The sequence below is a fragment of the Filicampus tigris genome, chromosome 4 (assembly GCF_054856515.1).
Source record: "Filicampus tigris isolate MCC_2025a chromosome 4, RoL_Ftig_1.0, whole genome shotgun sequence".
In the NCBI taxonomy this organism is placed as follows: domain Eukaryota; kingdom Metazoa; phylum Chordata; class Actinopteri; order Syngnathiformes; family Syngnathidae; genus Filicampus; species Filicampus tigris.
Window position 1 is genome coordinate 15654617 of NC_141220.1, and position 17003 is coordinate 15671619.

The window sequence follows — 17003 nt, forward strand, 5'->3', positions numbered from 1 at the left end:
TGCACAGCTTGTGCACATGCACACACACACACACACACATACATACACATAAAAGAGCAGCACACATGTCAAGGGTTCTGGATAAGACATGAAAATCATGTCGTGTAGATTTATCTTCACAGTCTGTAAAAGGCAAGGTCTCTCATATCAGCGTCTGAGGTGAAGGGGACAGTTTTGGAAAACATCAAGCGGTGTTGAGGAAGGTTTAAAGGAGACAGTATTAGGATTTATAATAGTTCCCAGGTGCCTTAATATGAATAATATGTCTATTTTGCTAAAATACCACAAGGATTTAGAATTATAGCAGACTTTACAACAAGTTTGTAGTCCACTGAGCATTTATACTATTAATACTATCCTGTGTTGTATTCTAAAGAAGGTGGCAGTAATGCACCAAAAGTATATGCCAACCACCAAAAGAAAGTAGAAGCAGAAATGGAAGCAGAGGAGAAGAACTAGAAGATGAAGAACTGTTGTCATTGTAACTATTGGGTAACGTAACTCTGCTGCCGCAACACGCATTTACTATTTACAGCACTAAACACAATAACCGACCAGGATTATACCTTTGGCCACAATGCGATGCATGATTTTAGTTAATGTAAGCCATTTTACTAAAACGATTAACTTTTCCGTAGTTAGACATAGTTAGAAACTGATGTTTTGTTCAACCGGAAATCGTCTGCTGCCATCAACAAAGTTTGGAAATTCACTCTGACAGCCTGACATCACTCAGAGTATGTGTGTTCAGAGAGGCAGAGTGTCCGCCCCTCCCATTAATTTCTGAACGCAGTCTGTTATAAAGCAATCAGGAGCTCATAGCTGAACTGTTTTCCATCTGTACTGCCTGACACACTGGGCGCCGGTACTCCTTTTTAAAGGCACTCTGAATAACGGTATGAGTTTCCCAACGGTCAGAGTAAAGCAACGTGTGCTCTGAGAATATTTCCGAAAAAATTCACGATTAGGGAACGGGACCTCGGGAACGTATTTGTGCTCCAATGTTCTTGGTCTTTGCAAAAACGTCTACATTTCCGATTTTCTTCTGTCAAGATGGGGTGCTGAGTGTACATTACTGAGGAATAAAATTAACTTTTTTGATTTTGGCAAGTGGCTGCGATGACACAGAAAGTGAAAAATTTCAAGGGTTCTGAATACTTTCCGTACACACTGTAAACTCTCCTTTGTATGGCTTTTTAGCTTATGTAGTGTTCAAACCTCCAAGCAAATTGAAACAAGTGCTTCATAAATTCTGGGAACTGTGTCATAGAGAGCAACTTGTGCTTGCCAAGTTCAGTCCCCGTTGGAAAATTCCTGTTTGATGTTTGCATGGAGGGAACTGAAATACCACTGAAGATGTGAAGCCTTGCTCAAATGATGCCAAACATATGAGGCAGAATGACCAAGCAAAAAAAATCCCAGATAAATCAGCATATGAGCTCACAAGATAAGAGTGTTTTGCTGTGTATTTGTGCTGGTGTTGCTGTTTTGTTCTTGTTGTTTTTTTTAGTGGGGGTGCCATTACATTGAATTAAAAATATTAAAATGTCCTGTGTTAAACTTCATAATTTTTTATGCTCAGATTTTTTTTCCCCTCCCATTTTGAAAGTGAACTTGGTTGGCAACACTACTCAACGTTTTTTCCCTCAAACTTATTTGCGTCAAATTGCATGCGTGAGATGCACTTAGATGGTATCTCGCTTGCTGAATGTAATCTGTTCAATCGCCGCGTTTGGACAACTCCTTTATCATACTCGCAACACCATGCCCATATTTGGAAGTACTGCCATAGCAGCCAACCAGGAAGTAAAAAGTGAGGCTTTTCCCACTGGTTTACAAAATGTATATTTCATTGTTACAAAAGAAAATCCAGTCTTTGCTCATTTGAAAAAGGAAAAGCAAGAAGAGACAAGATGGATCTTTCAGTGTTGATACAGTAAATGCACTTTTTTTTTTATCAAGGCTTCCTCCATTGTCCTCATGCCACCAAAATAGCAGTAAATCGCTTTCCAGCCCCTCTCCTATAGGAAACGCTTTCTGACATCACGACGGTGCCACCATAAAGTAGAATATGTTTCAATCCGAGGACATTAGCCGTCATGTCCGAGCACGTGCAGCGCCACCCAACACACCATATACACAATGAATGGGCCAGATATAGCGCCTCCATAGTGGCGAATGCTTTAACTGCAGTGAAAATATGTTACTGCCGCAGGGGAACATCAATCGCGCTGCGTTGAGCAATATCAATTGCTCTGGCTGGAGGCGGGCACAAATCAGCTGGAGGTGGCCACCTTGGAATTTTGAACGCAGGAAAAACCCTGATACTGTACATTAAACAAGTTGACTATCTTTAATTTTTTCACAATCAAACACTTTTTAAGCCATTTATTTTTAAGGGTAATGTTATTTTAGCGGGACACAACCTGGACTTGCCTCCAGTCAACTACGGGGCACATAGACAAACAACCACTCACACTCACATTCACACCTATGAGTTGAAGCCAGGACCTCTTGACTGTGACGTAGACGTGTTAACTAGTCCACCATGCCGCCCTCTGTTTTCCAGTATAAAAGTCATCTCTTGTCGTGACTGACAAACACATGCTGAAAAGTAAATACCAGGGCAGATTTCCAAAATGGATTTGATTTGCTCCACAAAGGCCTGCTTCAATTCGATTCCTGATTCATCATTCACTTTGATTGATTTATATTCAGTTAAAGATTTCATGATGTTGCAATTTTACTTTCATATGGAAGACATTCTCAGAAGAAGCAATCAGTCCCTCCAGGATTTCATGACGTTGCAATCGCAACTATTAATGCAAAATCAAGAAAATCCAGCAAAATCGCACTTTCCCGCAACTTTGTTTAAACACTGCAACTTTGCAGCAACAACTACGTTTTAAAAATGAATATTTCCCGTACGTTCGGGGGTAATTTTGTCTGACTCCATGGGAGCCCTACTGGAAATGGAGGGGGAGCCGAATTTACGAAGAACAAAACCCCTACGTCACATCCTGTTTCAGACGATAAGCAGCGTTGATGGCAAAGAGATGTAGTGCGGGGAAAACACGAAGCATTTACTAACCAAAAACATGGCATAGGAGCATGCAAACTAATATCTGGACCTCCTGCACGAAAGCAGTGGTAAACTACTTTATTCTAAATGCAGTGAAATAATACATTATAGAAGAACGTCATCCATCGACTAGCAGTTTCACGACTGTATCGTTCCAATTACACCTGAAAACTTTGAAACTTTGAAATCCTCATGGAGGCGATGGAAGCGAGGCCTGTCTGAAGCGCAGAAGGAATTAAGGTGAGAAATGTAGTTATACTAAATGTGTATGTGAATAACGCGTTAAGCCTAGAGTTGGGCAATATGCTGACGTAAATCAATCGCTAAACCTGTCTTTAAATGTGTTAGTTGAAGTTTAATCATCAGACAAATTTGAAATACTGTATGTGCAAAATTATCAACTGAGGTATCACTAACACCCTTGTGTACAAAATGTTACTTGTGTACAAAATGTTACTTTATCATAATCACACTAAAAATGATTGTAAATGTACTATTACACGTTTTCACATGCTCCTAACAACATGAACAAATTGTTTTGAAAATTTGATATATTGCCCATCTGTATTTATTTCACAGAACAGGCTGATGATGTGAGATTACACTTTATCAAGGCACGCAGTTGGGGAAAAAAAATGACAAATGCTGAAAGTTTTTGCTTTCTTGTCAGATCTGTGAAGCTATCACCATCCCACTGTCTGTTAGTGACCACCCAGTTATGAGAAGATCCCAGAGAGAGAAGTCATCAATGGAGGAGCCATTCTGGTTTATCATCAGCTTAAAAAAATATTTAGCTGCAGTCTACCAGAAAGAAGAAGCACTGAGGAGCCACATTGAGAAAAAAGACTGTTGCCGTCATCAAAAAATGGAAACTGAGGCACTCAAAGTAGTTTGGATTAAAAGGCCTTTATTTTAACATGGCCAGTTGGAGATAATGCCTACGCGTTTCAGCCTTGGTAGGCCTTCTTCAGGGCAGGCTGACTTGACTGTTGCCGTCATATTTGATTCAACTCCAGATGCAGATAGATGTGTGCTAAATATTCTTTTTCAATACAAAATTAACTGTTGCTTTTTCAAACAACCTTTGTAAAAAATCCACTTAAACTTCGTCGGAAAGGTTTGCCTAATTGTAAACAATTGTAAACAAATGAGATTTTGAGCAAAAAAAAAAAAAGGTTCAACTTTTCTCGCAACTTTTAGGAAAAATGCCCACGAAATCAGGCATTTTAGAATGCAACAATCATAAAAAATGCCTGCGAAATCCTAGAGGTACTGAGCAATGCTGCAAATAGTAGAAACTGCTTGTTCTAACTTTGTGCATCAGTAAATATTTGAATATTTACATTAAGAATTGAACTCAATACATTTAAATTAATCATGTACATTTTATTGAATATGACTTGATCAAAGCATCCGTCCATCCATCCATCATCTATATCGCTTATCCTCACAAGGGTCGCGGGCGTACTGGAGCCTATCCCAGCTGTCTTCGGGCAGTAGGCGGGGGACACCCTGAATTGGTTGCCAGCCAATCACACGACTTGATCAAAACAATAAATAATAATTTAAATCAATTCCAACCATAGGACAGGCTGTGTAAATAAAGTGGCAAAAACACACTGTAAACTCATGACATCTACATCCCTGTGACTGTCTCACAAAGTTTCAGTTCATTGCAGTCTTTGTGTTTTTTAAAACCCCAAAACTTCCAGACATCTGCCTTCAGGCTTGTTGGCACTGATTTCAGTGCTTCTGCCATGTTGTTTTGATACGCTACTCTCGCTTGGTGGTGAGATCTCACGTGATTTAAGAAGTCACATGATTTTTTACGGGAAAAGACCTATTAAAAGGACTGATTTAAGGTTTTAGGAATTGATATATTGCGCGATGAAAAGGAAAATAAATTCCATTCGCTTAATCGATTTTTTAAACCTAGACCTAGTCCATCCTTCCATTATCGATGCCGCTTATCCTCACAAGGGTCGCGGGGCGTGCTGGAGCCTATCCCAGCTGTCTTCCGGCAATAGGCGGGGGACACCCTGAATTGGTTGCCAGCCAATCTCAGGGCACACAGAGACAAACAAACATCCGCACTCCTAGACCAAGTAAATACTGTTATTGTTTTTAAAATGTCTTCGAACCTGGGAGGCATAGTTGCTAACCACTAGTTCATCCTGTAACATCACAATTAGTATAAATATAGGATCTCTCACAGACACATTTTCAGAAATGGGCAGACAACAAAAGAGTCACGTGATTGTTTAATACTGTATCTCTTTTGATGGGTGGGCAGGCGCTCTACAAGCAATTAAAAAGTGCAGTGGTACCTCTACTTACGAACGTATCTTTATACGAAATTTTCAAGTTATGAAATGCCTGAACAGGAAAATATTGCCTCTTGTTATGAAAGAAATTTCAGGATACGAAAGTCAAAAATACAGTATGGGCTGCTACTCGCAGCTCCAGAGTTTCTTGAACGCAACATACTCATAGCTGCTTTACCACTTCTAAAACAGGTACCCCATTCAAGTTTACAGATAGCAAGGGTAGGATTCTGTCCGAAGGTTTCACTTGCAGGGAGCCATCAATCACGCACTTTGAAAATAAAGCATTTATCTTAAAAGTTTTATGAATGTGGGTGAGGACTTTTCACAAGAGTTGAAACAAACTCAAATCGCGGCACATCGAATCCCACGCCGGCAGCATTAAACTAAAATGACACGGTGGGGAAAAAAAAGCGTTATGTGAACTGGAAGGACAAGGCGTCAGACACTTGAAGTCACGGCGGAACGAGGCATTTCACACCTTACTGCATGTACTCGTATCATATGCAGTGTGGCCAAAGCCATCTGGAACCACAAAATCGCAGCAGTCATCCCAGAACCAGAAGACACCTTGTTTTTTTTTTTTGTTTTTTTGGTTTTTCAGTAAAGGTTACAAAAAAAACAATAGTCATTGTAAACTCAGTCATAAATATCAGATTTACATAGAAAATCCATTTTTACTCAACCCTATCCCCAATTAATCTGGGTGCCATGAACCAAATTACCACTTTCCTATTAAACTCCACAACAAACTCCATCTTTACAGATGCTGTGTAACTTCACATTCTTTGGGCCTAGAAAACCAGGTTTTATTTTTTTTTTCTGCCCAGTCTTCCCAATTACATCTGAGTCAACGTTGAAATCAACATTTTTGCTTCCAACTCCAAAGCCAATTTCCGCTTTTCAGATGGAACATCTGCTTACAGTACTTGGGACTAGAAAATCAGATGATACTGTCGTGCTGTATTTTTTCCCTAATCTTCAGAATTATTTCCAGGTCAATGCTGAAATCAGCACTTTCTTTTTAAACATCACACAAGATTTCAGGTTTACAGTTGCCACCTATCATTCTTTGTGACGAGAAAATCAGGTTGTTCTTCGTTTGTATTTAATGTAATTTTTAATTAATATGAAGACATGTGGTATATATGGTTACCTGGCATTATGATTGTGAAGGCGGTGTGTGGAAAAAGAAAAACAAGAAATCTCTCCCGTAAGTGGTCCCTGGATGCAAAGAGTTTAAGAACCCCTCTTAGATACATAAAAGTGGTTCAACAAAACCAACAAAAGTTTCACCATTGAACGAGACACTTTGATCAGCCAGGTTTTTAACGGGCCGGCGTCCACCAATTCACCTGTGCTGGTGGGCCTCTGGGGGCCTCCGCTGGAGCCCATATTCCTATGCAAGGAGGCCTGCGGAGGAGACAGCATCCCGTTGTCGCAGAGGGAGGCTGCGGCGGCCGCTAAGCTCTGACTGCCAAGAGCCACGCCTCCCGGCTGGTACATGACATTGGGGTTGGACACGGGCACGGCCACATGCATGGAGAAGTTCTGCTGAGGCAACGCCGTGGGCTGCGAGTGGGACACCAACACACACATCCAGATAATTACACACAAACACAATCCAAGGTCTGATGATTATGATCAGTGGTTGTCATGGTATTAGCAACTGAGAACTACCCCTTGAGGGTTTGTTTTAATAAAAAGGCACTGATTCATAAAACAGCCTGGCATACATGTGACAGTAACAATAGACAGAAACAATCATTTCCAATTAATGTGTAGTCAAGGAATGTTCAAAAATGTATTTGACAATAATTGGCGATACACCAAAACAGTTGTCAGACATTCGGTCAAGCCCTGAATGATTCATCCGCTAGCCACTACCTGAGAAGTGAATTTTTATTTCTTAAATTTTTCCTTCCCATCCCCACTTTTTTTTTCCCATTTCCAATGCTTTTACCAATGATCTTTTTCAACAATTTTGAGGATTTTTTTTCACTATGAAATTAAAACAAAAGTTGACCAGACAACAATAAAAACTCAAACTTGTGCAGGTCAAAATTATAGTACTCCAAAAATATTTGCATAGATTGAAATATGATTTCTGTAAAAGCCCCCAAAACTGTGCAGACGAATAAAGGGTTGCGGGGGTTTAAAAAAGAAAAAAAAAGAAAAAAAGACAACCCTTAAAATCACCAAAGTTTGCATAGGGGAAAAGTAAACTTACTGTAAGAAAACAAAAAGTTGCACATCTTAAACTAAGAATATCATAAAATCCCCAAAGCTAAACATCTTACAGTGTTTTGCCTATTTCTTGTGGTATTTCCCCCCAAAAAAGACACTAGAAATTCACATTAACTCATCATTTGTCCAGCGTATGAATCACTTTGGGCGATAAACACACTTCATAGTAGATGAAATTTCAGTGCTAAACTAAACAGACAAATCTTGGAAGAAAAAAATCAACATGCATTCAGGTGATCACTTTGACATTGCAGCGGTCAGCACAACAAGCGCACATTTTGCCTTTTAAAGCATCTGTGCGTTCATTTGTCAACATGGATTGTGACAGCTACAAGAATGGTAACGCACTTAATGACCATGTGCTGACTGCAAAGCGGCAATGACAATGGCACATGTCAGTGATTAAAAAAAAAAAAAAATCATTACAGCCTTCATCAAATGGGTCAGTCGGTGCATTATTGTGACTTTTGTTAATGGCAAAGTGGTGATCTTCATATCAGGAACAAAGAATATAGTGAAAGCACATGTGATAAGATCACAGTCACTATCAGTTATATGATATTGTAGATCTCAGTTACGTTATGTTGCTAAGACAATTCGGGAGCTGATGTTTAACCCTCTTGTTGTGTTTGTTTCATTGCCGCTCAACAAAACTGTTCATGGGTTAATGTGATCCGCTGTCACTCAAGAAAACTGTTCATGGGTCGGTGTGACCCGCTGTACGTTTTACCATCATAAAAGTAAGTCAATATACATTATATACTGTAAAATTGCTAGCTTTTTGGCACATGAATACAGGAAACCCCCAGAAATCCAATCAATGAGTTTTAAATAACCTTTCATACTTAACTATGAAATAAAATATCGATACCTATGTATGCTGTGTGTGTTTGCAAAATAATAATAACAAAAAAACCCAAATACAAAATATTTTTTTGCCACTACTCAACTATCATCAATTTTGTTATACAATTTTTAGGAAACACTCATTATAAGTGATTCTGGGAGCATCACTGAGAAAGACTAGTACGTAAACTCGCCTAAAGTTGAGCAGGTTGCTAGTTGGTCAAGAAAAAAATAAAACTACTACGTAGTAAAAATGCTCCAGAATAATTTTGTGTTTTATATTCTAAATATGTTTTCTAAAATTATGTTTACAAAAAAAAAAGGGGCGGGGGGGATGCAGTCAAATCAGCCTGCAACAGAACAGGAGGGTTTTACAATGAAAATGCACTTTCACATTTACATTATGTGATAAACACCACCCTCATGTATCGAATGCAGCTTAATGTTTAAAACATGACAACAAATATGACGTGATCTGATCAAGGTGCTCTGCAAATCATTAGCAGCACAAATTAATACAACAATCCAGAAGTGGAGGTGTTATTCTTTATAAAAAGCAAACTTCTGAAAGAGATTTGGGGCAGGTTAACGAAAAGAGAATAAAGTTAAATGAACAAAAAAAAAAAAAAAAAAAGAAAATATAAAGAGAGAAAATCCTTTGTGGCACACAAAGCCAAGCAAAAAAATGTCTTTTTCTTTTACAGTACTTACGATTTTATGATTTCTCATCATATTATCAAACTCCTCATTAATTTTTTTATACTTTTCTTCAGTATGAGGAGTGAGGACATACGAGGCATCGGGGTCCGGGCTATCGCAACCTCGGTGTTCTTTCTTGTTTAGCGCCTGCAGTGAACATCGACATAGAGACAGCCATCAACACAAAACAGCAGGGGACAGGAGGAAAGTACTTACACCGCAGCGCTTGTACATTAAATCGCTCTCTTCGCTTAGTTTGCCGAAATGGTCGTCGGTGAGGGGGCTGTGCCCAAAACAGTCGTCGGGATCTGGGCTAGCACAGTCATTATGGCCTTTGTTTCTTAATTTCTGAAAGGAAGATGCACAATTGGGAAATAAAAACAACATAAAACAAGTCATGTCTGTCGCTTTGCAGAACAACAGAGTGAACAGTGTTACATGGGCAGCTAAAAAACCATGCTAAGCTAATTGCAGTTGATGGCTTTGTGGAGGGAAAATGTCACCCTATCCCAAATATATGCCAAATTTCTTCGATGAAAAACAAAAACATTTGGAAGATGGAGGGGGGGAAACGAGACCATACTATGCTCCTGTACGCGAGGGGCATAGTATTGGGTTTAAAAAAAAAAAAAAAAAAAAAATCACCAAACAGCAACACAAAACAAAACAAACTAGTGGTTAGCCAGTATGCCTCCCAGGTTCGAAATCGAACACTTGTACGTAGGATGGAGGGCGGTGGGGTGGGACATAACAGGCCAGGCATATTGACAAGTGACAATGTGTGATTGGTGAAACCATCCATCCATCCATCCATTCATTATCGATACCGCTTATCCTCACAAGGGTTGATTGGTGAAACCTTTTTTTCTTTTATTAAGAATGTAGGACTCCTAAAATTAGCTTTAACTCCAAATCTAAGAAATCCACAAATTTTGTTTTCTGCATGTCCTGCCCTCCTCACTTTGACCCACATGTTTCCTCCTTTTCTTTGACAATGGGGTTAGTTTTCTTATTATATTTCACTTATCAGAAGTGCAAGCCCTTGTTTGAGAGGATCTTACAAAAGAGTGTTTTCCCACTATTTAACTCACCATGGTAGGCTCTTTATCCCTGCTACAGTGCAGCTGTGAAGCAGTCACAGTGCTTCCATTTTTCCACATTTTATGTTACAGCTTAATTCCAAAATGGATTATTTCCATTCTTTGCTTCAAAATTATACACACAAAACCCCATTATGACAACATAAAAGTTATTGATATTTTTGCAAATGTACTAATCTGATGCGAATACTGGGGGTTCACTTAACATATTTCTTTTTTTCAATTGATTTGCAAAAAACACAACACATTTACATCGTTATAGAAAAAGTGAAGTACTCTGAATACTTTCCGAATGCACTGCAAATGCTGCAAAAGATTAGCAGTGGTTAAATTGTGTTGCGAATATAAGCGAAGCAGTCTCACAACAGAGTCAAAATAAAAAAAATAATAAAAAAACGCACGTGCTGCACTGCTCCTCATTACCGCAGCGCTAACAAGGCAGGCTGACAGCATGTGACAGCTTGTGATACGGCGGCGGACGCACATCAAAACATGATTTATGGCCGCCTCTCAAGGTTCCTCTATCGGGCGGCTGCAGGCCCATAGCGGCGAGCCGTTCGTGCCAGGCGGGCTGCCGGGGTGGTGGGAGGCGAGGATGTAGGCCTCGTGCATGTACAGGAAGGTTGCTGACTCCTGCACGTACCGGGGTCACGGTGAGACCACCCTTACACACACTAATGAGACCTCACTCTCGGCTTCTTGTCTTTATCACCCGACAAAATGATGAAACAACTAGGCCGTGCGTGCGTGTGCATGCGTGTAAATGTGTGTGTGAGAGACATGCAGGCGGAATAAGAGTGAGTGTTGTTTTGGGTGAGAAGGTGCAAGTTTGGTGCGAGATCAACGGGGAGGAGCGTCAGCGCACTTGACGGAAACGTGACAGCAGGCCTCATCCGTGCAGACCACGCAGCTAACCTCCACGGCGCTCGCCAAAACCTCACTTTTTACAAGCGTTTCCGAAAACGCTGAGACACAGCTTGATGGGATTACTGCAAAATATTGCTCCAAAATCTTTCTCCCTGGCTCTCACGTTTACCTGACAGAAAAAGGCTTTCAAAAGGGCACCTTTGCAAAAAACAATCTGTAAAATCCACTTGAAACCTGCAATGCAAAATGTACATTGCTATATCAATAGATGCAAACTTTCATTGACTGATTCATTTAAAGGAGTTTCTGTCCAAAAAGTGGAGAAAATTAGATTCCCGCACAGTCGGCATCGAGAACACCATTTTCGTGTCACACGCAAGAGCCACACAAGCAGACATGCCGCCAAATAAAGAAAAATATCCAATAAAAACAACACACACACACGCACAGCGTAGTGATCAGTGAAAAAAAAAAATGGGGCACATGTTGCATCTTTGGGACCTAAAGGTATACAACTTTTTTTTTTTCTTTGTTTGGCAGCGTGTAGACAGACATAAGCAGGGGTGCCCATTACGTCGATCACGATCGACCGGTCGATCGCAAAGGCATTGTGGGTAGATTGCCAGCCTATCATCCGTCCACACTACTGTTTTGCTACATTCAGCTACGTTCACACCAACTGCGTTGGGAGCGTTTCTGGCGGCGCGTTTGAATTGGAGTCAATGTAATTCGCGCGGGTTCACTCGGCGGCTTTTTTTTTTTTTACGGTTCTTGAACTTTACCAAGACAGGAATATTGTTAGCATTAGCATAGTGTGCAAAAAAGTTGACTTGTTTTATACGCCGAATGGAGCAAATGGGCGGATTGTTGTTGCCGCAAATCTGCTTTAGGCTGGCTATCGGCAGCTACTGTCCGGACTATGCGTCCCTGGCTGATTCCATTCAGTGCAAGTCATCAGAGTAAGGTAATTACAAAACAGTTTTTTTGTTGTATTGTGCTATATAGGTTGATGCAGTCATGCAAGGTACACCAGCATATACAGTACATATAAAAATAATTCTCACTATATTTAAATAAAATAAATAAATAATGTGTTTTGCATTTTTAGTAGGTGGTAGATAATTTTGACTCGGTCATGTCATAAGTAGCTCTCAGGCTGAAAAAGTGTGGGCACCCCTGGCCTAAAGCATAGACCCTTGCCCAGCTCTGGTTTACACCATCCATATACATACCCTGTTGGTGTGTGAGGTGTCTAAGCCTGAATTTCATGGACAAGTTGGGCAAGACCCTGTTCCACGCCTACCCATTGTGTAGTGTACTTGACGAATAACTGTAACCCCCTAACTTCAAAAAGTTCTTGACTAAAATACTGCTGTAACACTAACTATAACCTCCCACCATTATGTTCAGAGTGTTTGATGCTAAAAGTGACTGCTTTAACCTTTAACCCCATAACCCCTAACCCTGATTCCCTAACATTAACATTTCTGAACATAAATTGGCGGCTACAAACCTAACCCGCTAACCGCCAAAACCCAACCCCAATTCTAACCCAAACCTTAACTTCCGAAGGGAATGGGCCAAAACTGCATGATAACCCCAACCCTGAACCTCCTGGCCCTTAACGTAACTTCTGAACGTTCTGGGCTAAGGCCGACAGCTATAACCCTAACCCTCATAAGTCCCTCCACTCTGACCAAAAAAACAAGCCGAAGCATAAAGCCCCCACTCTCACCTGACTTTGTTGGGGGCACAGCGTTCTTCTGCTGTTGTGTTTGTTTCTGTTCATCCTTGGTTTCCACCCACCATAAGACACCCATTTGAGGTCTACTGAACTCAAGAGCTACTGCAGATACAATAGATAGGTTGGACCGGGATGTTCCCAATCCCACCCAGTTCTTCCCGACTAGAGAGGCCACAATGAGAACAACAGACAAGCGGCCCGCATAATGACTGGGTCTCACTGAACCGCACAAGCAATAAGACCAGTATGGTACAAAAGCGGTGACATTCCACTGGTTCTAAGACAACGCCTTGCTGCTTCATTTCCTGTTTACCGAGCAAGCGCTCTTTATAGTCAGCCCTCCTTTAAAGGCCTGTGTGTTTTTCTGGCCTTCCACCATGCACTTTCTTCTACCGCCTGCCAAATAGTCTGATGTGAACCTGCACATTTAAAACTCCATCCTACTCATTATGGGAATATCTTGGTTGTGCTGGTCCGTGCTCCTCTTTCACAACAGCATTCTGCACACACCCACAGGCCTGAGTCCTGTAGGGAGGGCTTCACAGCAGAGGAACAAGATAGAAGGACAACCAGTTGTGCACAGACATTCAATATAAATCATGGTAATACATATTATCTTTTAAAAGGCTATATATAAAGGCGTGATTCAGGGTACTGCATATGCAAGACAGCTGCTGTGCATTAGTTCATCAATGAATGAGTTCCAGTCAACTCTGCTGAGGCATCCTCATGCATGTGAGTGACTGACGGCTGCAGGGAAGGTTGTGGGTGGGGTGGTGAGCGTGCCTGTAAATCTTTGCCGAATGACTTGGCATGTTCTGCATGTCACGCAGTGACCGCCCACAGTTCGCAGTAAATGGATCACTAAAGCAGCACATGGACAAACAGATGTCTCACCGTCAAACACCTGTTAGAACCTGGCACCCCTTCCAGCCACCACCACCGCCAATGCCGCCCAATCTAAGTCAGCTGTGCAGAGACATGACCATTTAAGGAGCAACTTGCAGCACCCAAAGGCTATCTGCGCAGCACCCAAAGGCTATCTGAGAACGAAAAATGAACTGAATCTTACACGCAAAAGTTGTCTATCACCACCAAAACATAACCAGACAAAACACAACTGTTTATAAACCTATACACAAAAGGGCGATATAATCCAAATTTGTATGTCAGCCAGTCCTCCCTCAAGCCTCTCCAGTCGGTCCAAAATACTGCTCGCTCGCCTCTTAACTGGAGCATGCGAGGAACAAATAACTACAAATTTGGCCTCCCTTCACTGGCTCCCGCACATTTTACAGTTCATTTTAAGATTATTTTATTTGTCTTTAAATCTTTAAATGGTCTTATCCCATCATACCGCTCCTCCACTTCCACATAGTACCTGCCCGGTGCCTCAGGTCAGCGGACCAGACGCTACTGGAAGTATCCAGGACTAAGTGGAGCCTCAGAGGGGATCAAGCTTTTTCCGGTGCAGTCCCTCCCTCTGGAATGACCTTCCGTAAAACGTTAGGCAAGCCCCCTCTTTCTCCATCTTTCAAACTCGCCTTCAAACACATTTTCACTCTTTGCCGACTCAGCATGAAACTCTGCATAGTTTTAGTGGTTTATTGTGTTTACAGTTCTTGTGTTATTAAATTAACTAGTTTTAAGTATTAAAACTAGAATTAGTATTTTAGTAATTACTAATATTTACTGGTATTAGTTTCAACTTTGTTATGTCTGATTGTCATATGTCTGATTTTTACTTGATATGCAGCTATGTTTTTAAAGTGCTCTTTAAATATCTGAGTAATAAGTCGTAATGCACTGGGCAGTAGGAAAGGCAGTAGGAAACTCATAGAACTTTCACTAAATATTTGTATGAAAAACACTTCTCACGACTATCAAACAATGAATTGAAAAACAGTATGTAGGGTAGTCACTGAGCATGCATGCCTTCTTTTGCTCCCTCTGCTTTGCAGATGCCATATCATCTACCACAACACATGGTGGTCTCGGTCATTGTAAAGCACAAGTTTGTGACACCAATTGCTAATATAACTACAGGGAGCCCTTGACTTGACTGGCTACATAACCCGTATTTGGAGTCGGAAATGTGCAGTACAATAATCTACACTACCACAGTGGTAAAATCAAATTATTGTACAGAAAATATTTGTATCAAAAACTCTTCTGTAAATATGTAACAATTAAATAAACACCAAGATTTACTGTGCCTTCTTCTGTCATATGATCACATATTCTAGCATATTCCTTTCCATTACAAAAAGACCATGAAATGGTTCAGGCCAAAACAGCAGAAATTATGTTCATTTTACGACATTATTTCTTGAGACCTTTTAGTGGATCTCCTCATGATGGATGTGCCTACCAAATGTCATTTTGCTCAGTAAAGCTGACATTGGAGGCTGAATTTTTGAAAGTTTCCAGGGGCTACAGCCAGCAGTAAAACAAGAACAGCAGTACAACAGCATACAACAGTACACCCGCCTATTCCTTGAGAGGAGTACTTAAAGAACATTTCACTTAGATGCTCTTCCTTCCTTCATGACGAGAGCTTTTATCACTGTAACTTATTCATGTACTGTACAATGCTAGAACTGCACTGAAGGAATGGGGAGAAGAGGCATATATGCAGTAGTGGTGGGGTGATAAAAGGTGATGATAAAGGCCAGAGAGGTACGGTCCAGGTTTACATATTCTTTTCATGAAACAAAAGTTGAACTGCCAATGCCACAGATTTTTTTTGCATTCTTAAGTTAACAATTCTAATTGAAACAGATAAATGGTCTTTAATATTAATTCATGGCTCATTTAGTCTTTATTTTAGTGCACGGCTAACCAAAAACGTTATGTATAATCCATCCATCCATTATCTATACCGCTTATCCTCACAAGGGTCGCGGGGAGTGTTGGAGCCTATCCCAGCAGTCTTCGGACAATAGGCGGGTGACACCCTGAATTGGTTGCCAGCCAATCGCAGGGCACACAGAGACAAACAAACATCCGCACTCACAGTCACACCTAGGGGCAATTTAAGTGTCCAATTAACCTACCAAGCATGTTTTTGGAATGTGGGAGGAAACCGGAGTACCCGGAGAAAACCCACGCAGGCACGGGGAGAACATGTAAACTCTAAACACGGATGCCGGGGCCGGGATCGAACCCACGACCTCTGAACTGTGAGGCGGACGTGCTAACCAGTCGACCACTGTGCCGCCTTTATGTGTAATAATAATTTTTTTAAAATAATAATCCCCCCCCAAAAAAGCAATCGCATATTAAATTGCAATCGCAATATTGAGGGGAACAAAACTATATTATTTTAGATTAGATTAGATTATTTTTCAAAATCATTCTGACCTACTTTTTGGTGTTTCAGGATTCTGGAATGGAAAATCAAGTTACAAGATAGGTCATGGAACAAATTAAGCTTGTAAGTCAAGGTACCACGGAAAAAAGGCAAGCATCCTTTGTGTTAGATGCGACCACAATCTTTCCGCCTTGGCGGAGGTCTGCGCTCTAGTGATAGCCTTTTTATTTCACTGTGTGTTTCAAGCATGTTCTTACAAACACTGGCTGATGTTCTACAGCCTTTAACCCAGCAGTGCCGTGAATTGGCCCCTGGCACCGGGACTCGCAAAGGTAGCATGCTAATCCTCATGACATCACCATTGTGTCGGGGCGGTTCCGTCTAATGGGCTTATCAAAGGGCTCCTTTGAATGCAAAGGCACTTGGAAATCAGCAGCTCGGGAGGCAGCTGATAGAGGAGACTTTTATCTTGCCAAGGAACATTGCCATGCTTATATAACACCTTAAGAGACTTTCACCAGAACCGCCTTCCAAATTCCCCTAGCGGCGCTGTGGTCCTCACTTTAGGGGAAGAAAACAAAAGATTTCTTTGTATCTTTTTTGGGGGTTCTTCGGGCCACCGCATTATAAAGGCCAACCTTAAAAATGTTTGGCTATTACACAACAACAACAACATTGCCAGACACATCTCGTTCAATCTCACGGTGTTTATGAATGACTGCGTGGACTGATATCAGGATATGGATTCATATTCTTCCTTTTGACTCGCTCAATTGTCTCA

The 17003-nt window shown here is 41.0% G+C and overlaps 1 protein-coding gene across 8 annotated transcripts in view; it reads right to left on the reverse strand.

Annotated features, from left to right (window-relative positions):
* Positions 1-17003, reverse strand: part of mef2aa (myocyte enhancer factor 2aa) — a 126909-nt gene that overhangs the window by 19532 nt on the left and 90374 nt on the right. For 5 of the 8 annotated variants that reach the window (XM_086027635.1, XM_086027638.1, XM_086027634.1 and 2 more), the window contains 2 exons: positions 9211-9345; positions 6762-6978 (listed from right to left, as the gene is read on the reverse strand). In XM_086027635.1, coding sequence (XP_085883761.1) covers positions 6762-6978; positions 9211-9345 — 352 coding nt within the window. Of the gene's footprint in view, positions 1-6761; positions 6979-9210; positions 9346-9414; positions 9547-17003 lie in introns of all 8 variants that reach the window. The other 3 variants (XM_086027641.1, XM_086027637.1, XM_086027640.1) reach the window with 2 other exon arrangements.